The sequence below is a fragment of the Narcine bancroftii genome, chromosome 5 (genome assembly GCF_036971445.1).
Source record: "Narcine bancroftii isolate sNarBan1 chromosome 5, sNarBan1.hap1, whole genome shotgun sequence".
NCBI lineage: Eukaryota > Metazoa > Chordata > Chondrichthyes > Torpediniformes > Narcinidae > Narcine > Narcine bancroftii.
In genome coordinates this window covers 186,839,126-186,860,812 of record NC_091473.1, presented here as the reverse complement: position 1 = coordinate 186,860,812, position 21,687 = coordinate 186,839,126, and the positions used below count along the sequence as shown (strand labels likewise).

The 21,687-nt window shown below is 42.0% G+C and overlaps 1 protein-coding gene across 1 annotated transcript in view; it reads right to left on the bottom strand.

Moving 5' to 3' along the window:
• Nucleotides 1–6: 6 nt before the first annotated feature.
• The window catches only part of selenbp1 (selenium binding protein 1), a 41,569-nt gene continuing 19,888 nt past the window's right edge, over nt 7–21,687 (bottom strand). The window contains exons 7-12 of the mRNA XM_069940195.1: nt 18,677–18,858; nt 10,941–11,019; nt 9,454–9,575; nt 7,847–7,939; nt 4,031–4,149; nt 7–1,518 (exon numbers count right to left, since the gene is read on the bottom strand). Of these exons, the coding sequence (XP_069796296.1) occupies nt 1,356–1,518; nt 4,031–4,149; nt 7,847–7,939; nt 9,454–9,575; nt 10,941–11,019; nt 18,677–18,858 (758 nt within the window). The 3' untranslated portion in view covers nt 7–1,355. The remainder of the gene's footprint in view (nt 1,519–4,030; nt 4,150–7,846; nt 7,940–9,453; nt 9,576–10,940; nt 11,020–18,676; nt 18,859–21,687) is intronic.

Here is a 21,687-nt window from a genome sequence, read left to right as displayed (position 1 = left end):
TGCACATTTTCCTTTGTACAGGGGTTTATTGTAAATAATGTTTCCTTTTGGAAAAAAAATGGGAAAATGCAAAGACAGCAGATGCAATACATTGAAAGTAGAACATTATAATAAGGGTCCCTCACCCCTCAGTGATGTGCCAATCTCCTTAAACCTACCTCAGCCTTAGGACGTACCCCCTTCAGAAGAGCCCTGCATTTAGTGGATCAGAAAATTTAGCCACCTCAAAGCAAATATGTAGCATACTAATTTTACAACATAAACCAGCAGCAATAGAAATTCGCAAAAGCAATGGTATTTTCTAAACAATCATTTTTAACTATTAATGATATAAAATCTTACTTAACCCCACTATATGTGTGTGTGTGTGTGTGTGTGTGTGAAATCCCAAACCATTACAGTTCAGGCACTATTCTGAAGAATTGATTTTAAAGTTCAGTTTTACAAATCTTTTGAGTTGAAATTTTGAGTCTTTAAACTATTGTTCAAAAGTTCTCAAACTCACAAATTCTTGTAGATTTGCTTTCAGATAAATATTTCTTAATGCAAATTATTTTTTTCACAAATTCTCTTCTCTTGCATGGAGGTTTCACAACTTGTTTTTCACACGATGATCTCACCAACCCAGGAGAACCAATCACATGTCAGCTGCAAGGGCCAATCACAGATCATTACAAATGGACATCTCTTGATAAAGAGACAGTTGAAATGGCCCTTTCCTTTGAAGTCACTGATTCTGTGTTCCTTTTCTACCAAAGGGAGAACACACAACAGTACTTCTCTCATTGAAGGTTACTGCATCTCTAACTTCAGATAAAGCATGGTTCTGCCTTCTTGAAGTGTCCCAATCACATGATATGACATCACAACTAGTTCTGTTTGAAGTTTATCTCCTCTAAAAATTTAGGAGGAAATGTCTCAGAGTTGTCTGCACAGCTAACAAGCAGATAGCTTTCTTCTGTACACAGGTGCCTTTCTGAGCAAACATCCATTGTCTTCAAACTTTCAATGAAGAACAATACCATCTTTTATGGCTTTTAACTGAACATTGATGAGGTTTTGATGCCTTCTGCTTGATTTAGAATTAGCAAACACTTTGTCTTCAGAAGACCTTTCTTATCTGCTCATTTGAATGTGTGATTTGTCTTTATGTAAGTATCCCTGATTCCAACCCACAAAATCCCTTTACTAAAAATAATAAATTTATAAACTAAAGACTAATAATAATATGATTCTGAAACACTATTGTGAGCAAAGTCAAATCATACAGCCAGCAATGACAGAGGAGCATTCAAAGACCTTTATCTGTTTCTCTCTAGCTCTTTGCTCCCCTCGCAACATCACCCTTAACTCATCTATATCCAAATGTCAGAGCTGCAGTCTCCTCCGGGATATCGAACTTCATGGGCCAGGGCCGGTCCATCGGGTTCCTTCCCAAAATCGACCAGGAAATTCTCATTGATCGTCAGGCCTCCCTTTTCTGTGTCCACATCAACCTGCAACATCACTGATCCTTTCCTGCAATAAACAAGGGTTACTGTACAAAGTTACCACCTTTTAAAAGGGGTGTTCATTTATTTTCCGTCCCTAACTCCACCATAAACCAAGGAGGCAGTTGAGTTTCACAGTAGTTACAATGAGGCCAGGCCAGACTAAGTCATGATGACAGATCCCATTTCTAAATTGCTTCAGAGAACCAGATGTTCAATCCACAGTTCATTGGGGGATCAGAGGTGGGGAGGGTGAGTAAATTTAAGTTCTTAGGAGTCACTATCTCGGAGAATCTTTTCTGGACACAACACACTCATAGCATCATGAAGAAAGCATGTCAGCACCTCTATTTGTGTTTGTGGAGGTTTGGTGTGACATCGGAAACCTTGGCAAATTTCTGCAGATGTGTGGTGGAAAATGTGCTGACTGGCTGCATCATGGTCTGGTATAGGGACACCGACCAATACACCCAAGTATAAAGCCTTGAAAAAGGTGGACACAGTACAGGACATCAAGGGTAAAACCCTCCTCACCATCGAGCAGGCTCCCCACCTTCGAGCATGCTGTTCTTGCTGCTACCATCAGGAAAGAGGAATAGGTGCCTCAAGACTCGGACAACTAGGTTCAGGAAGAGCTGGTACCCCTCCACCATCAGACTCTTCAACAACAAACTCAATCAGGGACTTATTTAAGGACCTTTACCTATGCACTTTATTGATTTTCTTCCCTTTCTCTATATAACAGTCAGCATGTTTACATTTCTTTATTTATGTGTGTATATTGAGTCAGGCTTTTATTGCACGACCATTAAGTGATAATTCTGCCATGTATCCAGGAAAAAGAATCTCAGGATTGTACGTGATGTCATGTATGTATTCTGAAATCTGAATTCCTTAGTTTTGTGGTTGCTCACTCACCCTACCAGTTTCCTACCAGTTTATTAATTCCATTCAGGAGCGAAATAAAATTCAGTACCGTTTTGGTCTCACTTATTTTAATTTTAAAAAATTTAATTTAATGTAGGCATACATTAACCAGCTCTTTTGGCCCACAATCTTGTGCCACCCAATTGACCTACAACCCCCTGTACATTTTGAATGGTGGGAGGAAACCCAAGCAGATAGGGGGAGAACGTACAAACTCCTTACGAAGATTTGAACCTCAGCAGCTGGCACCGTAACAGTGTTGCGCAAACTGCTGCACTAACTCTACCACCCCAAGAATCCCTTCAGACATGGAAAAATTTCAAGGTTTGCCAAAAGAGGAAACATTGAGTAGATAGAAACTATTCTTAAGAATTTATACTCTAAATACAAGAGGATATCGAACACAGAATAGTTCAGCACAGGAAGAGCACCTTTGGCCTCTATGTTTGTGCCAAATACAATTCTAAATTGAACTAAAATTGCTGTTTGTACATGATACATTTCCCTCTATTCCCTGCACATTCATGGGTCTCAAACCCACTTGAACACTACAGCTCTTTTTACGCTGAAACTCCACATTATAGCTGGCTCAAGTTTTTAAAAAAAGGCGAATTTACCTTATATGGTAATTACCTATAATACAGATCCCGCGGTGCCTTTATGCAGAGAAGGGAAACCAGCCCTTACTCGAAAATGGCAACTGAGGAGCAGGGAAGAGCATTGGTGGAAATCTGTGCATGCATTCTTGGGACTCAGGCAGATCTCCTGTGCAACATAATGGCAATGAACCCGCATGATCAGCCATGACCTTAATGAACGTGGTACAGGCCCTTCGGCCCTTGATATTAACCATATAACCATTTACGGAGCGGAAACAGGCCATGTTGGCCTTTCGAGTCTGCACTGGTTCACTGATTTTGTGCGCCCTCTTCAAGCATTGGTCCCAGTTTGTATGACTCGGTCTTGCACTCGTTGTGAAACACCTTGGAGGTGCAGTTTGTTACCGGTTTGACTCGGTCTTGCACTCGTCGTGAAGCACTTTGCAGGTGCAGTTTGTTACAGGTTTTGTGACTCGGTCGTGCACTGGTTGTGAAAACACCTTGCAGATGCAGATTTTTACAGGTTTGTTTGACTCGGTCTTGCACTCATTGTGAAACACCTTGCAGGTGCAGATTTTTACCGGTTTGTTTGACTCGGTCTTGCACTCGTTGTGAAACACCTACCCCGTAACCCTCTATTTTTCTTTCATTCATGTGCCTGACTAAGAGTTTCTTAAACCCCTTCATGTTTCAGCCTGCACCACCACCCCTGACAAGGCATTCCAGGCACCCACAGATTGCTGTGTAAAAAAAACTTCCCACAGGTTTCGCCCCTAAACTTTCCTCCCTTCATTTTGAACAGACTCCCTCTATTGTTTGTCACTCCCACCCTGGGAAATGAATGGCAGAACAGGTTTGAAGGGCTGAATGGCCAAATCTCTGTACCTGTGTCTTCTGTTCTCCTGAATAGGATGGCAGGATCATGGCTATTTCTAAGATCTGGTATAGTCTGTTGAAGTGGAATGGCCTTATTTTGAAAAGAAAAGGGGCCATGTGATTCTGTGAATGACTTACTTGATGAGGTCCGGGTAGAATTGTTTGTCCCATGCACTGTACAGAGACGTGGTGACGTACAGGCGCTTCCCATCCAAGCTCAGCTGGATCATCTGAGGTCCACCGTATATCTGTGTCCCCTGTTCAAACAGGAAGAGGTTACTTGCTGGTGTGTAGGAACAGGAAAAGAAGGAACTTGGACGTTCACCATCCGAAACAATGTTCCAAAACCCTTTGGCACCTGTCTATATTTTGCTCCTACCTTAATGAAGGGCTCAAGCCCGATACATTGGTTAGGTATCTTTATCTTTACTATACACTGACCAACTGAGTATCTCCAGTATTGTGTTTTCTCTTCAACCACGGTGTTTTACTCCAAAGCCCTTCAATATCAGTTGCACAAACATTTTAATAGTGATCTGCTTATTAGTGACATTGCTTGAGAAATAAATAGCCATGGGCTACCAGAAAAAAACTAACCTGGCCCTCTTTTGATAGTGTCATTGCATTTTAAATGCCAGCTACAAATTTGCCGAATGACAGACAGCAACGAGAAAGCGTGCAGGAGTGAGCTAGATCAGCTAGTTGAGTGGTGTCACTCAATATTATGGAAATTGATTATTAATCAATATTAAGGAATTGATTGTGGACTTCAGGAAAGGGAAACCAGGAGAACACAAACCAGTCCTCATTAAAGAGTCATCAGTGGAAAGGGTAAAAATTCCTGGGTGTCAACATCTCTCACCTATCCTGGCACTATCATGAAGAAGGCTCACCAGTGGTTATATTTCTTTATGAGTTTGAGGAGATTTTGGTATTTTACCAAAGGCTCTTGCAGATTTCTATAGGTGTACCATGAAGAGAATCCTGACTGGTGGCATCACTCTGGTATGAAGGTGCCAATGCCCAGGACAGGAAAAGGATACAGAGGGTTGTAAACTTAGCCAGCACCATTATGGGCATTAGTCTTCATGAAGGAAATCTGCAAGAGGCTGTGTCTCAAAAAAGCAGCCTCGATCATCAAGAACCCCCACCATCCAGGCCATGCCTTCTTCTCACTGCTACCATCAGGAGGAGGTAGACAAACACCTAACATTACAAAAACAGCTTCTTCCCCTCTGCCATCAGATTTCTGGACATGACCTCATTTCTTCTTTATTTGCAATAATTGTCTATTTTTAAATACAGTAAAAACCCCTGTTATCCAAAATTCAAGCAACCAGCAAAAAAAATTGCAGAAAACAGATAAAAAATACATCATTTAAGTCATCGGCCACGCATCACACAATCTGGAGCAACCAGAAAATTCACTTATTTGTCATCTACCTCATGGATGACCTATATCAGGGGTTTTACTGTGTTGTATTTATGGAACCATAATTTTGCACCTGTAACGTCCAATAATGCAAAACAACAAATTGCGTGATAGACGTTCATGACAATAAATCTGATTCTAATTCTAATGTGTGTCTGTGAGAGGCATCTCTTCTAATAAATTGTACCCCTGACAACGTTGCACTCTCTCAGCACTGTATTGAGTAAGCACAGAGCTTGAACCTCTGACCGACTGATTCAAAGGGAGGTCTGTGCCTCATGCCATGGTGAGGCTTCCCAAGCCTGAAGAAGAACATATGAAGGTTACGCCTTCTGAATGGTGCTCTGCATCCTTGTACTAGTGTCCAAATCCCCCTACGTTCTCGGGGAAAGTAATAAGCCCATCTCACCAGGAACCTGTAATGATCTTTGCATCTGTTAACTATCACTCTTGACTCGCAGACATAGAGTACAGAAGCAGGCTCCTTAACCCACTGGGCCCGCACTATTTATCAATCAAGCTTTTACAGTAATCTGTGGTTATTATTTAAATAGCAAGCAATTGCAGCATGCTGCCGTACAGAAGGACTCGGGAGTGCTTTTGCATGAATTGTAAAAGGTTGGCAGGCTATCAGGAAGGCAAATGGAATGTTGGCCTTCATTGCTGGAGGGAGCGTGTTTGGGAGCCGGGAGGTTATGCTGCAACTATACAAGGTACTGGTGAGGCCGCATCTGGAGTACTGGGTTAGATTTTTACAAAGTAGGAGAATTGAGATATGAAGATGAGCCAATCATCAGATCAGCCATGATCTTAATGAATGGTTCGATGGGCTGAATGGCCTACACTTGTTCCTATTTCTTGTGCTCTTAATCCACTTTTTTATTCTCCCCACATTCTCACCAACCTACCCTCTGATTTTTGCCCCTCACCCACACACTAGCATCAATTTACAGTGGCCATTTAACCTGCATACCTTTTGGGATGAAGGAAGATCCCCATGTAGACACAACAAGAACATGCCAAGCTCCATCCAGACAATTCCTGAGATTAGCGTAAGGGCAGCTTGGTTAGCATCAGGGAAGTATAGTTAGTGTAGGGGCAGCATGGCTCAGGTAGGAGAAGCACGGTTAACAACAGGTCAGCATGGTTAGTGTAGAGTGGCATAGTGAGCATAGGGGCAGTTCGGTTAGCGTGGGGAAGCCATGGTTAGCATAGGGTTTGGCATGGTTGGTGTAGCAGTGGCACAATTAATGTATGGGGCAGCACGGTTAGCAAAGTGGTTAGTGCAACACTGTTACAGCACCAGTGACCCGGGTTTGTATCCAGTGCTTTCTGTAAGGAATTTGCACGTTCTCCCCATGTCCATGGGTTTCCTCCAGGTGCTTCAGTTTCCCCCCCACCCCACCTTTCAAAACATACCAGGGTTGTAGATTAATCGGATATAATTGGGTGGCATGGGCTCATGGACCAAAAGGTCCTGTTACCTGCTGTATGCCTGATTCTTTAAATTTAAAATGAAAAACTCATGAAATGTCGTGTTTTTACGACAATCCCAGCCACTGCAGATTTTCATGCTTCCATCCACAGTCCAACTTTTGTACGTTGAACCAATTCAGCCAATTTCTCACTCAGTATCAAGCCTAACGTTGTACTTGGGGCCATCACCAGTAGTGATCCTGGTTCCTGAGATCGAGAAAAGGAGTGGTTAAGGCACATGTTCTTCCTCCTTCACTAATCCCTGCTGGATTGAATCCGCCTGTACAATCAGCGTGTGTAAAACACGAAGTCAGCAGGCACCATGATTGAAGTAAAAACGCAATGCTGGAGAAATTCAGCAGGTCAAACAGCGTACTCTATATAGCAGTGGTAAAGATATATGAGCAAGGTTTCAGGCTTGAGCTCTTCATCAAGGTATGAGCAGGTGGTGTGAAAAGGAAAAAGTGTGTATCATGGTTAATGTGATTTATGGTGTGAAAAATAAAAAAATTTTATAAAAAGGTATGAGCAGGTGCCTGAACAAAATGGTTGGGGAGTGAAGAGTCATGAGGAGGACCACAGTCCTACAGGCAAGAGGTAAACAGCAGGAGCTCAGTTTCAGATATATTGTCACATGCACCTAGGTACATGAGAATGTCTGTTTTGCGAGACCAGATAATTAGCCCATGCATAGTACAGCAGCTAAATCAAACAGTGCAGAATTACGGAGGGGCATCTGTTAGAACAGAGCTGAGGCCACATGGTGTAACTAGTGTGAGGTTCGTACAGGTGTCTCAGTGACAAAACCTGAAAAGAGGTTTAAAAGCACAGCGTTAGTGACCTTGGAAGTGTTATGGTGGAGAGGTGAGATCATTGAGTGTGCGGAAGCAGCTCGCCAAATCATCGCTTCTCTCCAGCACCATCCTGAAGCTTGAGAACCAGGTGACAACCAGAACATGGCTTGGCTCTGGTCAAAGAACTTGCTCGTATATCCTTAAATGGGAGGCAGCACCATTTTGATGTTACCTCACAAGACAGAGGCTAACCTTCACAATTCGGGGTTCAGGCTGACTCTTCATTTCCTTGTCCTCGAGAACCTTCACTGGCCCACCCTTCAAAATGCATCCTCCGATAAAAACCTGCAAAGGAAAGCAAAGCCGGCGATTCAAGGTTTTGAGTGAACAACGATAAGCTAGAGGGACTCAGCGTCCGTGGAGAGAAATGATCAGTCAATGATTCGGGTTGGGACCTCCGGTCAAGGCTGACGCAGGAATTTGTTTCCCAAAGCAGTGAAACTGAGTTGCAAAGAAGAAGCCTCCAGCAGGTTATTTCACTGAACTTGAGGAACACATCAGATTCAGCTGAGGTTGCCTCAAACCCATGGTGAGAACGTAGAATTTACCAAATTTAGCTTACCCCCTCTCCCCCCACCACACCAATCCAGTTCCATTTAATTTTTTTTTTACATTTAAATAAGAGATACAACACACACTGCCCAGCCAGCTCATGATCCCATGCCACCCAAATTAACCGACAAACCCTGTTCATCTTTGGACCATGAGAGGAACTGGAGCACACAGAGGAAACCCACACAGTCACTATGAAAACATGCAAACTTCTTACTGGCAGCGCCAGATTTGACCCTGGGTCGCTGGCACTGCAATAGCTTCGCACAATCCACTAAGCTAACTGTGCCACCCTCCATCTGCTCCCATTCTCAAGCTTTCCCACCATCCACCCCCCCCCCCACCAATCCCATCTCTTCCCATACCTCTCTCTTCATCTCTACCACTTTATCCAAAAACTACTCCAGGAGGGAGGCACAGTTAATGTCAGTGCCAGTGACCAGGGTTTGAATCTGGCGCAGTCTGTAAGAAGTTTGTACATTCTATGTGGGTTTTCTCCAGGTGCTCTGGTTTCCTCCCACCCTTCAAAACATTTTGGCTTTGCAGGTAAATTGGGTGTAATTGGGCAGCAAAGGCTTGTGAGCCTGAAGGGCCTGTTACCGTACTGTACGTCGAAATTTTTAAAAATAAATTAAAAAGATCTGATTCTGCACAATTGCACTATTCCATTTACTAAACTTTTTTCTTGCATTAATCATAACTGAATATTATCTCTCCATTGCATTTATTATCTCTTTTCTTACTTTTAATGTGTACTTTTTACAAAAAGAACTTGATTGGCTGCAAGTAAAATTTGGTGCATACTGAATATACGTGTGTAATAGTTGATCGTTACACGCATACTACTTTTGACTGCAGTAGATAACTGCGTCGTTTGAGCTTGAAATAGGCTTGGCAGCCAGGGCCAAGATGAAAGTCTGTGATTGGGGCGTCTGGAGCTCAAATGGGCGGGCGAGTGGCTGGGGTCAAGTTGAGAGTCCACGGTTGGGCCGTTGGGAGCTCGGCAGGCAGCTGGGCCATCAGGAGCTTGGATGGGCAGGTGGCCATGGCCAAAAAATATGGATGGTCGACTTTTACACTATATCGACTATTACACACATATGTAATGGAATGTACATTGTATGACGATAAACTTTATCATTATCAACTCTTCCCTATTTATCACCCCTCCTCGTCCAAACTACCACAGCCACATTTGCCATTGTTCAGATTAACAGCCAAAGCAGAAGCCCTGCTGGCATACTTACCTGTCCCACCAGCTTGGGCTTCCTGGTGTCCGTAATGTCATACTGCCGAATGTCACCGTGGAGCCAATTACTGAAGTACAGGAAGCGGTCGTCCAGGGAGATCAGGATGTCGGTGATGAGACCTGAAGCAATGGCAATAGACAGTCCAACAACAACAACCTCACACTCAATGTCACCAAAACCAAGGAGTTGTTTGTTGACTTCAGGAAGGGAAAACCAGAGGTGGGGAGAGTGAGCAAATTTTAAGTTATTGGGAGTCACTATCTCAGAGGACCTTTCCCGGACCTAACACACTAATGGCATCGTGAAGAAAACATACCAGTGCCTTTACTTCCTCAGAAGTTTGCAGAGGTTTGGCAAGACATCGGAAACCCTGGCAAACTTCTATAGATGTGTGGTGGAATATGTGCTGACTGGCTGCATCATGGTCTGGTATGGGGACATCAATATACCTGAGTTGAAAGCTCTGCAAGAGGTAGTGGACACAGCTCAGGACATCACAGACAAAACCCTCCCCACCATCAAGAACATCTACAGGGAACGTTGCCATCGGAGAGCAGCAGCGATCATCGAGGATCCACACCACCCAGCACAAGCTCTGTTCTCACTGCTCCTGTCAGGAAAGGGGTATAGGTGCCACAGGAAAAAGAATCTCAGGGTTGTATGTATGTATGTACTCTGACAAGAAATCTAAATCTGAATTCTAATATACTTTAACTTCTGCCTGATCATATAATAACCTTTTTCATTCCTGAAATTATTCTTATGTACCTCCCCTGAACCCTCTCCAAAGTCAGCATATCCTTTCTAAAATGAGGAGCTTACATGTGTGATGGTCTGAGCTGCATTGTGCTTAGGTATGGGTTGACTTCCTTGGATAGCATGCAAAGCAATATTTCTCCATTCTCCTATAACAGCTCTATAAAGCTCTAGTGAGAACGCACTTGGAATATTGTGTTCAGTTCTGGTTGCCTCATTATAGGAAGAATGTGGTAGCTATGGAGAGGGTGCAGAAGAGATTTACCAGATGTTGCCTGGATTGGAGAAAAAAAAGTATTAAGGTTAGCAGAGCCTGGACTTTTCTCTTTGGAGCAAAGAAGGATGAAAGGTGAATTATTAGAGGTCTACAAGATTATGAGAGCCATAGATAAGGTGGATGGCCAGCACCTTTTTCCCAGGGTGTTAGTAGCAAACACCAGAGGACATCTGTACGAAGTGAAAGGAGGAAAGTTTCGGAGCAATATCAGGGATGTTTTTTTACATAGAGAATTGTGGGTGCCAGAATGCATTGACAAGGGGTGGTGATGGAGACTGAAACATTAGAGTAATTTAAAAGACAGGCACATGGATGCAAGAAAAATAAAAGGTTATGAATTAGGGAAGGTTTAGTTTTTTGGGTAGGTATTTATAGGTTGGCACAATATTGTGGGGTGAATGGCCTGTATTGCACTGTAGTATTCTATGTAATGCAAAAACCTTGCACCTGCCTGGTATCTCTGGCAAGATCCAGCTTTCGACTTTCTTACTGGGAACGGAGATTACTTTTTCTGCAGCCCAGTCACCTTCCTGTGTAAATAGAAGAAAATTCAAAATGAAGGTTAGGAAAAAAAACTGGAGATTAAAAAAAAACATAAAAATGGAAACTATGGGAGCCACATGATGGAGTAGTGGCCGGTAGGGGAACTCAGGCCCTCTCCAGAAAAGTAAAAAAATGATAGAGAAAAAACAAAGGCACAAACATAGAAACAATAACAAAGTGAAAGTAAAAGTGTAGAGAAAATGGCAGCGAAGAAAGAAAAAGCAAAAACAACGGCAAGAAAAGAAGAATGAAGGACGTCGGAGGAGGAAGGTGAAGGCCTTCCCGGTACGAGGAGGCCCGCCATGGAGAGAGAAGCCCGCTCCCTGAGGTCAATGGATGCCCGAACTCGGGGCTGGGTGGGGAAGAATAACAGTCACTGCAAAATCAGTTGACGCTTGCGAGCGGATTCGCAAATCCAAATGGAGTGGGGAGATGTGGTTGCCCGACAAGGGACAAAGGGCAATTCAGAAAGGGGAGGGACTATTGGGGTAAAAGGAATTTTAGATATGAGAATAGTGGAAATATTTTATGTTTCAGAAATGTTGTCTTATGAAGTGTTCAAAACAAGAAAGCAGAAATGGATAAGAAGGAAAGGTGACAATAAGGAAACGGAAAGGAAAGATAAACAAAGTATGAAATGGCTATGTTGAACTATATGACTTTAAATATTAACGGAATACATAACCAAATCAAAAGGAAGAAACTGTTAAATTTACTGAAAAAAGAAAAAATTGACAGAGCATTCATACAAGAAACACATCTAACTGAAGTGGAACACAAGAAATTAAAGAGAGATTGGATAGGACATGTAACAGCAGCATCATATAATTCAAAAGCCAGAGGAGTAGCTATATTAATCAGTAAAAATGTACCAATCAAAATAGAAGAGGAAATAATAGATCCAGCAGGGAGGTATGTAATGATAAAATGTCAGATATATTCAGAATTTTGGAATTTACTCAATGTATATTCACCTAATGAAGAAGATCAAAAATTTATGCAAGATATCTTTTTGAAGATAGCAGATACGCAAGGGAACATACTAATAGGAGGGGATTTTAACCTTAATTTGGACTCAAACATGGATAAAACTGGAAAAAAAACTAACAGAAAGAACAAAGTAACCAAATTTATAATTAAATCGATGGAAGAAATGCAACTTTTGGATATATGGAGGAAACAACATCCAAAGGAAAAGGAATATTCATATTATTCGGGTAGACATAAAACATAGTCAAGGATAGACCTATTCCTGTTATCAGCCCACATTCAAGGGAGAGTTAGGAAAACGGAATATAAAGCCAGACTATTATCGGACCACTCACCCCTGTTATTGGCAATAGAGCTAGAGGACATCCCACCAAGGATGTATAGATGGAGATTAAACTCCATGCTACTTAAAAGACAGGATTTCAGAGAATTCATTGAACGACAAATTAAAATGTACTTTGAAATAAATACGGAATCAGTGAAAGATAAGTTTATACTATGGGACACAATTAAAGCGTTCATCAGAGGGCAAATAATAAGTTATGTAACTAAGATGAAGAAGGACTACAATCGGGAAACAGAACAGTTGGAAAGGGAAATAACAAATATAGAAAAAGAATTAGCAATAAAGGAAGATACAACTAAAAGAAGAGAATTGGCAGATAAAAAAATAAAATAAGAAACACTACAAACATATAAGGTGGAGAAGAACATAATGAAGACAGAAATATTATGAGCTAGGAGAAAAAACGCACAAAATTCTAGCGTGGTAGCTTAAGACAGAACAAACTAAAAGAATGGTATTGGCATTAAGGAAAAAGGACAAATTACATATAATCCAACAGAGATCAATGAAAACTTCAGGGAATTCTACGAGCAACTATATCAAACTGAAAACGAAGGGAAAGAAGACAAAATAGATGAATTTCTAACTAAAATTGAACTACCGAAATTACAAAGAGGAGCAAAATAAATTAATAAAACCATTTGAAATAGAAGAATTACAGGAGATATTAAAAAAACTACCGAACAATAAAACACCAGGAGAGGATGGATTCCCAATAGAATTCTATTAAACACTTAAAGATTTATTAATTCTTCCCCTCCTGGAAGTAATCAACCAGATTGATAAAGTACAAAGCTTACCAGATTCATGCAAAACAGGAATAATTACAGTAATACCAAAGACAGGGAAAGATCCACTCGCACCAGCGTCATATAGACCAATATCTTTACTTAACACAGATTATAAGATAATAGCTAAACTATTAGCAAACAGATTAGCCGACTATGTACCAAAAATAGTAAATCTAGACCAGGGGTGTCAAACTCAAATTCACGGAGGGCCAAAATTAAAAACTTGGACTAAGTCGAGGGCCGAACTAAATATTTATTGAAAATTTTCAACAACATCTGCATGTTTTCTCTTCTTTCAACATATGTAATGTTAAACTTTTTGTTATTAAAATAAATGTTTAAAAATAGTTTTGGATAAACTCTTTCATTGTCATTAGCCCATTTCCTTTAGCGTTCTGAAACCGTGCACATGACGAGTCAATGAGAGATGATTAAAGCAGTGGTCTTCAAACTTTTTCTTTCAACCCACAGACCATCGTCTGTGAATAGACTTATTCATGAAGGATAAATATAATATAACTTACGATACAATGTTTGCATACTACCAACTGAAAACCCACCCCAAGAAAGGCTTAAATCACAGGAACAAATAAGCTTCTGTCTCACTGCTCCCAATCTTACACACAGTCCTGATGTGGAATGTGGGGTCACAGCTCAACGTTCACCCGAGTTCAGGTGCTGTCTGTGTGGAGTTTGTACGCTCTCCCCTTGTCTTGGACCAACAGGTCGGTTGCCTGACGAAGGCACCCGAACCCCCCGTTGAAACGCCAGCGTCCGGGGCGGTGGAGGATTTGGCTGAGAACAGCGTGCTGCTCCCACCCCCCCTCCCATGGTTGGAGAGGGATTAAACTGCGATCTCACGGTGCCGGGCTCGTCTCCAACAAAAGGAGCGGGAGGCAGGGTCCACCGCGCACGGAGCGAGGGGGAAGGCATGGCCAATGAGACGTTCGGTCCGGCGTCGCCGCTGAAGCGCAGCCCCAGTGAGGATGGTCCCCAACTCCAGCCGTGTCTGTGTGTCCAGGAGCTGGGCGGGCTGAGTGCGGCGCTCCGATCCCCGGGATTCGGGACTCTGAGATCCCTCCACACCTCCGGCGTCTTCATTTTCACCTTCAGTATGCATGCACTATACTGGCGCGGCGGCCAGCGGGCCAACTCTAATATATATTTAATATGATCTTGCGGGCCAAATATAATTATATCGCGGGCCAAATTTGGCCCGCGGGCCAGAGTTTGACATGTGTGATCTAGACCAAACTGGATTTATTAAAAAAAGATGAACAACAGACAATATCTGTAAATGTATTAACTTAATTCATGCAGTAGAAGGAAATAAAACTCCAACAGTAGCGGTTGCTTTAGACGCAGAGAAGGCCTTTGACAGTGTAGAATGGAATTATTTATTCAAAGTACTACAAAAATTCAGCTTACCAGAGAAATATATTAATTGGATTAAAGCATTATATAAGGGGCCATTGGCGAAAGTGACAGTAAATGGATATATATCAAAACAATTTAACTTAAGCAGATCAACAAGGCAGGGATGTCCACTATCTCCCTCACTGTTCGCGTTAGCTATAGAACCACTAGCAGAACTGATAAGAACAGAAAATAAAATAAGAGGGATAAAAATACAAGAGAAGGAAATATAAAATAAGTCTATTTGCAGATGACGTTATAATATACTTAACAGAACCAGAAATATCAATAAAAGAATTACATAGGAAATTGAAGGAATATGGAGACGTATCGGGGTACAAGATCAATGCAAATAAAAGTGAAGCAATGCCAATGAATAATGCGGATTTCACAAAGTTTAAGAAAGAATCGCCATTTAGATGGCAAACACAAGCAATGCGATACCTAGGTATGCAACTAAATAAAAACCTCGGCCATCTATATAAACTCAATTACCATCCATTAATAAAAAATTACAAGACGACTTAGAGCAGGGGTGTCAAACTCAAATTCACGGAGGGCCAAAATTAAAAACTTGGACTAAGTCGAGGGCCGAACTAAATATTTATTGAAAATTTTCAACAACATCTGCATGTTTTCTCTTCTTTCAACATATGTAATATTAAACTTTAGGATATAACTTTAGGAGGATAATGTTACAGGTCAGGAGTAGGTAGCTCAAGTTCACCCTTTGCTTGACCTGAGGGAAACATATTTGGTCCCTGTCGAGATGTAGTCAGCATTCACAGGCTGTGTCCATTTTGGCCTGCATCAGGACTCAACATTTCCTGCTCACTCCTCAGGCTCTAGGGCTCTATTCACCCTCGACCCACCATCCCTCTACCTGACCAGTCCTTTACCCAACCTCTACTCACCCCTCACTCCACTCGCTCTGCCTCTACCCACCCCATCCTATACACGCCCCTCTACTGCCTCTCCCCTCAACCTGTTCCTCCCTCTACCCGTCTCTCACCCTCTAATCACCCCTCCCCTACTCTCCCTGCCCCTCCCCTTTTACCTCTTCCCTATCCACCCCTCCTTCTACTCATCCCTCCCTCTAATTGGCCCTCGCACCACCATAACTTCCCCTGCCCATTACTCCTCACCTACACCCTCTGCCCACCCCTGCTTACCCACCCACTCAGGCCCAGTGCGCTGCCGATCAGCCTTTGCGGAAAGCCACCATCTCTCTCTTCACGTGCAGGGCCAAACCAGCCGTCCTGGGGTCCGCGCGGCTGCAAGCGCTGAAGGCCGTGACGACCGGGAGAAGTGCGCTTGCGCTGTGGAAGGGCTGTCCAGTGCCAGTCGCTAGGGGCCCGCGCTGCCCGGGGGCCGTATGCAGCCTGCCATGCCCGTCGCGCCGACAGGAAATCACAGGCGCTCGCCCATCCGCCGCACTGCTCGACAGGTGGAAGAAGTGACTGGATGTGCGGGGAGCCTTCCAACTGGCTTGCCGGCTGATGACATCAACAGACTTCTCATGTTACAATTTCTCGTGTTACACTGGGGAAGGATGTGCAATGAAGGGGGAGGATGGTGGGGGTGACATTACCAAAAAACAGCATCGGCTCTCGCTGCAGGGCGGGCCACCTCTAATACATTTTTGAAATGATCTTGCAGGCCAAATATAATTATATCGCGGGCCAAATTTGGCCCGCAGGCCAGAGTTTGACGTGTGTGACTTGGAGCATTGCAAAGACTTACCACTAACACTGATAGGAAGGATAAACTGTATTAAAATGAACATTTTCCCAAGGATACAATACCTATTTCAGTCATTACCAATACACCTAACAGAGAAATTCTTCAAGGAGTTAAAGAAAATAATAAGGAAATTCTTATGGAAAGGGGGGAAACCGAGGATAGCACTGGATAAATTAACAGAATGGTACAAACAAGGAGGCTTACAACTACCAAACTTTAAGAATTATTATAGAGCCGCACAATTAAGATACCTATCAGATTTTTATCAAACAAGGGAAAAACCAGATTGGACCAGATTAGAACTAGATAAAATAGGGGAGAAGATACCTGAACATATACTATATAAATGGGATGAAAAATTGGTTCCACATAGGAATTCACCGGTCTTGCATCATTTGCTCAACATTTGGAAGAAGATTGATGTAGAAAGGAATAAAACAAATTACCAACTACCAAAACTAATATTGACTCAAAATCAGCTAATCCCTTTTACAATAGATAACCTTTCCTTTAGAGAATGGGAGAGAAAAGGGATCAAAAGAATAGAAAATTGTTTTACAGGAAATAAATTATTATCCTTTGAACAAATGAAGGATAAATATAATATAACTTACGATACAATGTTTGCATACTACCAACTGAAAACCTACTTGAAGGACAAATTGGGAAACAGTCTGAGGTTACCAGAAGGAAGAAATTTTGAATATGTGATTACAGACACAATGATAATTTAAAAATTTGTAACAAACATGTACATCAAACTGCAAGAAAAGGAGAATGTGGAAACAAACTGTAAACCTAAACAAAAATGGGAACAAGATCTAAACATAAAGATAAAGAATGAAACATGGGAGAAGCTATGCTCTGGAACTATGAGAAATACAATAAACACGAGGTTACGCATGATACAATATAACTGGATGCACAGGCTATACATTACACCTCAAAAGTTAAATAAATGGGACCCAACAGTATCAGACAGATGTTTTTGCTGTAAAAAGGAAACAGGAACAACAATTCATGCAATTTGGACATGTAAGAAAGTGGAAAAATTTTGGGAAGATCTAAACCAGATATTAAATAAAATTACAAAAAGCAATATACCAAAAAACCTAGAGATCTTCCTCCTAAGTAATATAAGAAACAAAGAATTTGGACTCGATTTGGATGGAGCACAAAAAAGATTTGTTATGATAGTCCTAGCTGTAGCGAAAAAATGTATTATGTCAACATGGAAATTAGAAGACAACTTGAGAATACAACAATGGTATATAGAAATGAATAAATGTATTCCATTAGAAAAAATAACATATCATTTTAGAAATAACATTACAATATTCGAACAAATATGGGAGCCATTCATGAAACACAATAGAGAAAACCTACCGTGGACATCTACCACCTAAAATGACAGAAGGAGAAGATAATGAAAAGAACTGACTCAGTAAAATTTCTTGTTTATTTTTATTAAGTGACAACATTGTTTAACGGGTTTAATGTATCTTATAGATTGAACAAATAAATGGGGAAGAGGGGGAGGGAGGGAGGGAAGGGAGGGGGGAAAAGGGGGAGAAAACGACACTGTATATATTTAAGAAGAAAAATGTCTGTATGTATCTTGGTCAATATGGTTTATAGTGTGAAAAATTTTTTTTTAAATTATGGAAAATATTCAGCAGACCAAGCAGTCACAGAAATAACGTGTTCACGATGACCATGTTCATCTTGCCTGTGTTCAGAGCAATATTCCCCTCTAAATATATCCGATACATGTAGCTGTTTAAATGTCTTCTAAGCACTACAATTGTACCATTTTCTCAGGGATTCATAACATATACCCATCACCGTCTGTGTGAAAAAGGTGCTCCTCAGGTCTCTATTCAATCTTGCCCTTCTCATCTCAACCCCTCACTTTTCCTCTCACCTTTCCCCTCTCATCCACCTTTCACCTCTCACCTTACCCTCCTTATCTTTTGCCATTCACCTTCATCCTCCAGACTATATAATGGAGACTCAGGAACTTTTTTATTCCCACAAGAAGTTGCCAGAGAAACTGATGGAGGTGGCAGCTCATTTCACAGATCCATTTGGTGTGGAAAAAATGCCCCTCAGGCCCTTTTAAATCTTACCCTTCTTAATTATATCCTTGAGTTTGAGACTCCCCGATGATGATTTCCCTTATCTGTGGCCAAATGATTTTGTGAACCTCTATAAGTTCCCTCCTAGGCCTCATACACTCCATGGAGAAAAGTCCCAGCCTCTCCTCAAAACTCCAGAAAGAGCTGAAACAGGACTCCCCCCCCCCCCCCCCACCCCCCACAACTTGCTGGATCAGAATTCACACCCTCACAGGCATACCTCTGTCTTGTAAAAGCGGAAGACACAACTGCTCAAAGCACACCCAACGAACCCCTCTGCGGCCTTGGGATCATGGAGGAAGCGGATCTCCAGTGGAACATAGCCGTCCTTGCCAAGGTCGATAGTCTGTGTGCGTGTGTGCTTGGTCCAGTCCCAGACATGAAGGCAATGTCCGTAGTGTCCTGAAAGATGCAAACCCCTCTCGTGGTGAAAACCTGTGCCCGTTCCCCATAAAGTTCTGAGAATCCAGTACCCTGGTGACACTGGTTGCTTTTCCAATCAATTAGTGTACCCACACACTTCTAATTCACTTTTAGATGCCATACGGTATCTTATAATAAATGTTATATTCATCAGGTGTTTAAAGAGATTGAAGGTTTGGAAAGCAGGGTCTTGATGTGTTTTAATGGAACACAGGAACCGAGGCCTGGTGTGTTTAAATAGAACATGGGAAATGGAATTCCCATGGGAGCATGGAATTGTTTAAATGGTTTTTGGGGAAGCAAAGGCCTGAAGTGTTTTAAAGACATGAGGGAAATGGTGGCCTTGATGTATTTGAAGAGAGCACGGGAAGCAGAAGGGCAGTGAGCCATGCGCCAAACCATCTAGTGTTCCAAACAATGTTTTGACTTCAAAGGCAAAACCCAGGTTATGTAAGGGCTCCATTTCAGAGAACTGTCCCCAAAGCAATTTCTCCGGAAGTCAGAAAACTGCATTTTCTGCTGCACATTGCGTATCTCTCTACTTTCATGTTAATTTAGATACACATACAGCACAGTAACAGTTTTGGAGGATTTAAATGTTGACCTGTTGCAGGGTAATAGGCCCATGAGCCAATGCCCCCCAAATACCCCAATTAACCTACAAACCTCATACTTTTTTTAAGGGTGGGAGGAAACCGGAGCACCCAGAGGAAACCCACGCAGGCAGGGTGAGAACTCCTCACAGACAGCACCAGTTTCGAACCCGGGCTATTGGCGCAGTAATAGCCTCCCGCTAACTGTACTGTCACATTGCACATTTTAGTCAGTCAGGTGAATTTATCAGATGGGGAGTCCCTTTATTCATATTGCAGTGAAAATAGTGAACAAATCTTCATTGCATTAATCCACAGATGGTGCAGGAGAAGAGGTATGTTCTGGAATCTATGAGTTTTATTTCAATCATTTACAGGTTATGCTGTCTGTTGTAATTGCATCTTTTATTGCTAATTGGCCTTGAGAATGTGCCTGTGACCCACCTTAAACCAATGGGTGGGGCACATGGTAAGGCACTGCCTGGTGGTGGATGCAGGATTTAGATCAGAATCAAATCAAGCTTATTAGCTTGAATGTGTGTCACAAAATTTGCTGTTTTGCGGCAGAAGTATTGCACGTGGCTGCTACAAAACTGTTATCGATTACAATTCAATAAACACAAGATTTTAAAAATAAATAAATGAAAGGGTGGTTGGGATGTGGAATAAGCTTCCAGCAGAGGTGGTTGAAGCAAGGGCGTTATTTACATTTAAGGCAAGACTGGATAATTAGATGGAGGGGAGAGGATTGGAGGGGTATGGACCAGGTGCTAGTCAGTGGGACGAGGAGGTTGGGATTTGTTCCAGCATGGACTAGTAGGGCCAAACTGGCCTGTTCTTTGCTAAATATGGTGATATGGACAGGACAATATGATTAGTGTAGTGGTTAGCGCAATGCTGTTACTGCACCAATGACCCAGGTTCGACTCCGGCACTGTCTGTGAGGAGTTTGTATGTTCTCCTTGTGTCTGCATTGGTTTCCTCTGGGTGGTCCAGTTTCTTCCCCCTTCAAAACGTTCTGGGGTTTAAGCTAATTGGGTGTAATTGGGCAGCAGGGGCTCATGGGCCAAAAGGGCCCGTAACCGTGCTGTATGTCTAAATTTAAATTTAAAAAAAAACATTTAAAAATTTTTAATTAAAAATAGAGAAAAATGAGATGGTGTCCGTTCAGAAATCTGATGGCGGAGGGGAAGGAGCTGCTTTTACACCGCCTATTTGAAAGGGGAAATGGCTAACCTGGTTACCCTGGAACTTTGAACAGAAAGAACACAAGGAACAGGGGATTCACTATGGCTGCGGGACAGGATCTCCCTTAAATGACCAGGTTGACGACTGAAAAGGAAGGTTAGGCTGCTATTTGAAAGATGCAGGAGGCACACACGCCCCAGTAATCTCACCCAGGTTCCAGGAGGGCTACACGGGTGCTGCAATTTGAAAACGCCTAGTGTCTATGGGTGGACTCTCTTTTCCTTGTCTTTCTCATAGTAAAGGAGTGCTGGAAGACACAATGATGACTCTTTGCCTTACAACAGGAAGGAGGCAATTTTGTGCAATATTCTGTTCAAAGGGAAGAAAGTTTAGGGGAGACATCAGGGGCAAGTTTTGTTTTGCACAGAGAGTTGTGGATTCCTGGAATACTGTGCCTGAGATGGTGGTGAAGGCTGAAATATTAGGGGCATTTAAGAGACCCTTAGACAGACCCAAGAATGCAAGAAAAATAGAGGGTTACGAAATAGGTTTTGTATTATTTGGTAGGAATATATAGGTCAACACGACTTCAAGGGCTGAAGGGCCTGTACTGCGCTGTTGGGCCTGTACTGCACTGTAGTGTTCTGTATTCTTTTACATGTTCTGTACTATTACAGGACAATAAAGGAATTTTTATGTGTAGACATAGAGCACAGTAATATTAGATGTGGGAGTTGTTGAAGTATTTTATGTTTTAAATGTGTTGTCATACATTGAGTTCAAAAAGGGAAAACTGACAGAAATGAAAATGGGGAAAAGGGGAAAGGTGGTGGTGAGGAAGCGGAAATGTATGTAAACTGAATATGAGATGGCCATGTTGAACTATATGACTATAAATATTAATGGAATACATAACCAAATTAAACAAAAAAGGCTATTAAATTTATTGAAAAAAGAAAAAATACATAGCATTTGTGCAGGAAACGCATCTAACTGAAGTGGAACATGACAAATTAAAGAGAGACTG